The sequence below is a fragment of the Lepidochelys olivacea genome (genome assembly GCF_965140295.1).
Source record: "Lepidochelys olivacea isolate rLepOli2 genome assembly, chromosome: 6".
Lineage (NCBI taxonomy): Eukaryota > Metazoa > Chordata > Testudines > Cheloniidae > Lepidochelys > Lepidochelys olivacea.
In genome coordinates, this window is record NC_140416.1 from 10,769,555 (window position 1) to 10,777,011 (window position 7,457).

A 7,457-nucleotide genomic window follows, 5' to 3' on the forward strand; every position below is an offset into this window, starting at 1 on the left:
CTGGGGGCCATTGATGAAATTCAGCTCCAGACCTGGGTTCAGATCTCAATCACCCTCCACGTTCAGGGGTACTGAGATCTGGGTCTTTGGCTCGGCCCACTAGCTAGGTTTTAGCTTGGCCAGGGTAGAGGGCTCAATCTACCTCACCCCACTGCCCTTCCTGTCCCCTTCTCGCCCTAGTCTTTCAGGTGGGAGCGCTGCCAGGTGCTTTTGGATGTAACAGCTGTACAGTGCCGTGGCCTTCAGTGTATCTTTTACTTTCAGTTTTGAGGGAGAGTATAAAGAACCCCAGATAACAGCCTAGGGGCTAAGAAGAGACAGATCGGAGCCTCCACACCAGACAGCAGAGCCATGGATGTGCAAAGTCTACCCCAGGTAAGTGGGTGAGGGGCGGGTCATGCCAGCTAACCAGGACAGACAGGGAAAATATGTTATTTTAATTTTCACTGTTGCAAACCTGCCACCACCACAAACCCCCCAGCCCCCATCTTTCTTTCTCTCAGTTGTTCCTCTCTAGCTCTCCCAGCCTCTCCCCTCCACTCCCTGCATTTCTGTCTCGGCCTCCCTCTCTATTTCTCTCCCTCGCTTCATTCTCTCTCTCTGGAGACAATCTCTGTGGTACCAGTGCCCTGTGCACCCAAATCGGGAGAAAAAACTCACTTGCTCCCACATCAGGTCTGAAACGCTCCCCTTGACAATGCTGATGGCTTCAGAAGGGACCATGGATCAGCTGATTTAGCGGCATCAAATACCCCCTTTCCATACGGATGGACTCACATTACCGATGTGAACAGACCCATGAATCTGCGTTGCTCTCCTGTGGACTAATTGTGAACTCAGACTTGGGCTTATGTTAATCTTTTTGTTCTGTGTCTAGTGTAAGGGGACTGTTCCCCCTTACTAACAGTCAGGGGGGTGTACTGGTTGGCTAGCTCCCAGTACTAAAAGGGGAAGGGTCTATGGGAAATCAGGACCCTAAGATTGATAGTCCCCAGGAACAATGGGGAGAGGCCAATGCTCCAGGTCAGCTTGAATGACAGGGCGGTCAGGCTAATCAGGGAGTCAGGAGGCCAGGGGGGTCCCGTCCTCCGTGTGAGCTGGAATTGCCTGGGTCAGACAGAGTGGGGCTGAGCTAAGGAGAAAGCAGGGGCCCGAGCTGAGCTGGGGAGCAGAGCTGTGCCAGATCCAGAGGGACCAGAAAAGCAGCCCAAAGAGAGCAGACCCTGTCCTGGGAGCAGAGCTGCAGCCCCAAAGCCAGAGGCACGGCCCAGAGAGAGCAGACTTGCCCTGGGAGCAGAGCTGCAGCATCCAGAGCCAGAGGGGCCAAAGAAGCAGCCCAGGGAGCTGGAGGCAGAGCAGCAGCAGCAGCGCAGAGACAGGGTGGTGGAGCTGGGGCTGGAGCAGTCTGGAGCTGGGTGCGGTGAGCAGCTGGGGAGAGCGAGGGGGACCCTGGGCAGCGGGCCCAGCACAGGGGGACTCCTCAGCCAAGAGGCTCTGCAGGCCAGACTTGGATCGTAACCCCGACAGGGTGGGGGCGACACTGGGCAGATGGGTCCTACTACTTAGAGCCTGAGAGCATGTGACCACCACCAGAGCAAGTGTCCAACCCACAGCATCCCTGCAGCACAGCCAGGGCCTGAGCAGGAGGCCTGGGACTTACAAGGAGCAGACTGTGAACCGCCCTGACATTCCAGAGACACTGTTTGTGATGTTCCCTGACACAGAGCGGGGTGATGGGTTTCCTTTAGCCTTCCCATTTTTCCTTATTCCTTTTAAAATTAATTGTTGATTAAATAACTTGCATTTGCTTTAACTTGTATGTAATGGTCAGTGGGTCAGAGAAGTGCCCAGTGCAGAGAGAGCACCCCGGAGTGGGGACACCCTAGCCCCTGTCCTAGGTGACTACAGCAGGGTTGGGGGTCGAGCCTCCCAAGAATCCTGGGCCCAGCCTTGTTGGGGTTACGAGGACTCTGCCAGACAGGAGAGTGGAAGGGGAGTCCTCAAGGGCAGGGAGGCCTCTGGGTAAAGAAAGTGGGAGCGAGGACTCAGATCTTTTCACTAGCCCACTTCACTGGGGTAGTGCAGAAGCCAGGAAAGTTCCCCATAATAGCGGGACTATTCCCCCGCTTACACTAGCATCGGGGGGGTCCTGATCCTGACTGTTGTTTGTAAGCACTACAACACTGCAAATAACAAATAGTAACTAAGGGCAGCAAGCCCCCGCCCTGCTGGTCTGAAGCCAAAATTCTTTCCTTCCATCCTGATGAGTCCCGGTCCAGCGTTTCTCAGTGTGGCTCTGAGCAATTCTTCTGGGGTTTACAGACCCCGTCCTGAGCACAGACAGAGAGGAGTCATTCCTGTTTACAAGCAAGCACCTTGATCACACCTCGAGAACGGCCAGCCATGGAGGCAAGCGCCCACAGCTGCAATCAGGAGAGGAAACCAGGCCTGTTATAAAGGGGAGAGCACAGAGAAGGGAAAGGAGGCAGAAAGGCTGGGGATAGTAAGATGGTGACAGCCCCGCCCCAGGCTGCCTCTAGGAAACAGCCAGGCGACTGCAAGCCCTAAAACGGAAGGGCTGATAGACTCACTTGGAGGTGAGGGTCCAAGCACTGAACTGATTGAGAACAAACTCAGGAGGGTCAGTTAGGAGAAGGTGAAACACCCTCCCCTGCTAGACAGACCGCGCCAAGACGTGGCAACAGCAATACAGTCTCCCTCAGCCCTGTCTCATCCAGAGGCAATGTGGAGTTTGTGGATCTGGGATGCAGATATAAGGCCACCAACATAAGGCTGGCGTTAAACCCACTCATTTAAAACCCAGTTTCCAGTAAATGTAAACTCTTTGATTTGTTTTGTGATGGGGGGGGGAGGGAATACCAAAGAGAAGCTTAGAAAGCAACAATTTCATTTTTCATGAAAAATGAAACATTTTGCCAAGGCGTGACCCCAGCACCCCTTAATGCCAATTGGCAAGGGAGTGCTAGGGGGTTATGGGAAGCTCCTGATTCTGGGATGTACATTCTGATTCACCAAAGAATGTCACATGAGGTCTTAAATGACTCCCTGGTCATCAATATCATTGTGAAATGTACCTACAGGTACTTTGCAAGGAGCTGTGTGTCTGTACCAGAAACTTACGTTCTTAGGTATGTCTGTTAAAAGTGAGTCACCAAAAGGTGACATGCCCTAGACCAGTTCCTACAGACAGGAGTTAGGAAACATTTATCTTCAGTCGGGATGTAAATTAAGCATTGTGAGGTAACACGATGGATGTTCATATATATTTAAATCAAATGTTAATGAAGAGATGTGAAATCAACAGGAAAAAACAAGCCCGGGGAGCAGGGGGAGGGTGTTATCCTGTCTATGAGTAAAGACAATGTACTTTGGGGGTATCTCTAGCGGTTAAAGAAGAAAGGAAATAAAAGGAAAGAAAGGAAATTTCCTTCACAAAGGAAATAAAGAGACAGGGGTTTTGCTTCATGAGAAAGGGGTCTCAGCCAGGCTTGCTTGAAGGGGCTGCAGAGAAGGTTGGGTGAGAGAAAACTGCAGGTTTAGTCTCTAGAAAGCATGTTATGACTTTATTTTATATGTATCCATTTGTTTCCAATATTCTTACTCCTGTTACTTGAATCTCTGATGACAAACATTCCTGCTTTCACTGTAAATATCTCTGAGTGCTGTGGAGTTCAGCAAAGCCCTGGACCTGAGCTGAAATTTATAAGCTGGTGTGCTCTGTTCCTTTGGGAAGAGCGGGCTTGGTGGTTCTGTCAGTGCTCGGGGCATAAGGGGCTGAACGCTGCTGGGAATACTTAGAGGACTCAGCACTTGGTGTGCGCCTATTGCTGCCTATATAGAGTGAGTGAGGCAGAGGCGGATTTGCAGTAAAATACAGGGTGCCACTGGCAGCTAAGCTCCCCTCTCCCCCGCCTCCTCCCCTGAGCCTGCCTTGTTCCTGCCCCTCCCCCTTCCTCCCAGCACTTTCTGTTTGCCCGTGCTCCGGGCACTCCGGGGAGGAGGTGGAGGCGGGGCCTTGGGGAAGAGGGGTGGAATCGGGGCAGGGCAGAGCAAAGGCACTCCCCCTACACATACCTGCCCCCAGCCCTCTGCCGTGAGCCGCTTAGGGCAGGGGGCTGAGAGCACCCCCAGGACCGCAGCCCACACCCTCAGCCCCCTGTCCTGACTCACGCACCCCCCACATCCGCACCCCCACCCATCTGCACCAAAAGGGAGCTCCTGCACCTCCCCCACACATTCCTACCTGCACCCTTTGCACCAAATAGGAGCTGCCCCAAGGAAGCGCTCCACACTCCAACCTCCTGCCCCAACTTTGAGCCCCCTCCTCCATCCTAACTCCTGGCCAGACTCTGCACCCCAACCTCCAGCCTGCTCCTGCACCCTAATTCCCTCCCAGACCCTGCACCCCAGCCCTGACTCTTGCACCTCTTCACACACTCCCAGTCCTGACTCCTGCACCCCCTCACACACAGCCAGCCCCCTGCCCTCCCTGACTCCTGCAACCCCCCACAACCCTGCCTCCCCAGACCCCCACCCACCCTGACTCCTGCACCCCCGTACATCCCCACCTGCACCCCTCGCACCAAACAGGAGCTGCCCCAGGTAAGCACTCCACACCCCAACCCCCTCTCCCAGCCCTGAGCCCCCTCCCGCACACTAACTCCTGGCCAGACCCCAAACCCCAACCCCTGGCCTGCTCCTGCACCTTAACTTCCTCCCAGACCCTGCACCCCCAGCCCTGAGCCCCCTCCCTCACCCTAACTCCTGGCCAGACCCCAAACCCCAACACTTTTTTACATTTTTTTTTTATAAAGCGCTTTTATCCCAAGCACTTTACAATCGTTAGCTAACGGTACAAACAATATTTGGAAAGATCATTAAGTGTCCACCGAGACCCTCAGCGATTTTCAAGTGTCTGTGGAAAAATAAGTTAGACTACAAGAACAATCAAGGTACCTCCCTTTATTTTCATTTACTTCCTATTACTTATAGGAGGAGGATGAAGAAAAAAGGAATGAAAAACGGGGGCGGGGAGGAAATAAGCGAGAATGTTCGTTTTCTTGGCGGGGTCCCAAGAAGGGCCCCCCCAAAATGAAGCTGAGCACAGGGCCCCACTAACTCTAAATCCCCCACTGGAGTGAGGCCTGCCAAGGCCTGGATGGCAGCGTTTGTATTGCCAGAAGCTGTTGGTCCCAGGAAGCGGATCCACAGCAGGCAGAGACAAGCCTGCTTCATGCTAAGGGCAGGGGGTGCGGAGGTGCCTCACAGCTCGGGATACCCTTAGGGAGCATCACAGGGGGTCAAAGGTGCATTTCGTGGGAATGATGGATGTTGGTTCTGCTTTGAGCAGGGGGTTGGACCAGATGACCTCCTGAGGTCCCTTCCAACTGTGATATTCTATGATTATGTGGCATATTACATGGGTCAGATAACACAATTGTTCCTTTCTGGTGGCCATGTCTGACTCGTTCACTTCTCTCCTTCGTGTGTTAGTTTCAGCAGAGGAATGGCTGCTCACGAGTCCAGGCAGCTCTTCCCACCAAGGGTTGCAATGGGTCCTTCCAAAAGGTCACCCACCTCCACCCCTTCCCCATCGGCCCAGCAACTGACACCAGAGTGTCCCTGACCATCAGCAACGGCCCGAGAACCCTGCAGCTGGAAGCCGATCTCTGTGAGACGGTCGATCAGATCAAGGAGCGGATCATGCAGGAGAGGAAATTTGGTGGCTCGGGGTCCATCAGCCTGTTGTACGGGAGTCGGGAACTGCAGGGCTCGGAGATCCTGGGGCGGCAAAATGTGAAGAACCAGGCCACACTGTTCATTGTCTACAAATGCCATGGAGGATAAATGGGATTAAAGATTCGTGGGGAGAAGCACGCGTTAGAACACGTGCTAACTGCTTGTTGCTACCGGCCAATGTATCTGCTCGCTATGCACAGGCACAAGCTGCCTTGGTAACAAATCCAAATGATCATTTTTGCTTCATAAAGTATCATTTCCATGCTGTAAAAGCCACCTCTTGAGTGAGCTAAAGGATGCTAGAGGGCTAAAGGCTGAAAGGCTGGGACTGAATTTTTGTAGACTACTGGCTGAGCCACTTTCTTTAGTTAGTTTTTCTAACTGAAATCTAAATAAATGTGAAATGCTAGGCTGCCCGGGAACTCAGCTGTAATTGCACCATTCAGAGAAATGCAAATAAAGATCAGAAAAATTAGCTACCCAGCTGGATTTCTTTTCTCCTTGTTTTTGACTCCTGGTCTCTCTCCCTCACACACTCTCACTGAAGGAGGAGCAGGGTGATCTGATTTGAGCACTGAAAAAGGAGCCACGACTCCTGGGTTCCAATTCCAAGTCTGACACTGACCCAGTGCTTGGCTACTCCAGTCCTGGGTTTCACATAGTTCTGCTGATTCACCTCTGCTGCTATTCCGCCAAGGTTCTCAATCCTGACCTGCTATCCCTCCCCTGCACTGTCGTAATCCTGGGCCCACTCTGCCACTGCACTCCTACTTTAATTCTGTACAAGCACCCACATTTCGTGTGCTGGGCACTCACACTTGCACATGGGTGGTGCGTGAAACTTCCCCTGGGGGAGGCGAACTCCGAGTCCTGCCTCTTCCGCCCACAGCCCCACCCACACTCCACACCTGCTCCACCCCACCCCCACAGACCAACGACTCGCCATTCACCTCTTCAGCCCCCCTCAAGATCCCCTCCTCCGCTCATCTCCTTGCCTGCCTGCTGCTCGCCTCCTCGACCCTCCGCCAGACCCTTTCCCCGCCCCCTACAAGACACCTGCTGTGTAGTTGGCTCGCCGCGCCACTTGCCTCCTTGTGTAACCCTTCTGCCCGTCAGAGTTGGCAGCAACAAGGGCCGGGTTCAATATCTAGGGGTTCCATTCCAATAACACAATGCAAACCGGCTCGAGCCCCCACCCAGTGACCTGGGACCAATATATACCACCCCCGCTGGGCGCCTCCAAGAGGCAATACTTCCCCTCTCGCAAGCACATAGTCTGAGTGTAGCAAAAGTCTTTTAATAACAGAGAGAAACAATGTGGCATTATGTTGGGGAAACACCACCAACAGGATTCATAACACAACCCATGAGCAAAAACAACCCCACCCCAGGCAAATTGGGGCATGCCCTTTTCCCTTTGGTTCTTGAGTCCAGCAACCCCAAATCACCCAAAGTCCCAAAAGTCCAATGCCCCAAAAGTCTCTGTCCCTGGTCAGGGCAGCCCCAGAGTTCGAAAGTTTATCGGCGGAGCTTTACCTCCCAATCTGGGTGGAAATGGGACAGGGGTAAGAGGCACCTTACGTGATCTGAAGCTGACCGCCCCATAGCTCCATAGCGGCGCTCCGCTCCGCCAGCCGCCCCACGAACTCCTTCGCTCAGCTGCGCTCCGCTCCGCCAGCCGCCCCACGAACTCCTTC

At 53.5% G+C, this 7,457-nt stretch overlaps 1 protein-coding gene across 1 annotated transcript; it reads left to right on the plus strand.

Moving 5' to 3' along the window:
- The first annotated feature begins 299 nt into the window (after positions 1–299).
- Positions 300–6,235, plus strand: LOC311522882 (uncharacterized protein). Its single transcript, XM_084632442.1, has 2 exons — positions 300–375; positions 5,515–6,235. Exons 1-2 carry the CDS (start codon positions 352–354, stop codon positions 5,866–5,868), a joined length of 378 nt encoding a protein of 125 aa, XP_084488568.1. The 5' UTR covers positions 300–351; the 3' UTR covers positions 5,869–6,235.
- Positions 6,236–7,457: the final 1,222 nt, after the last annotated feature.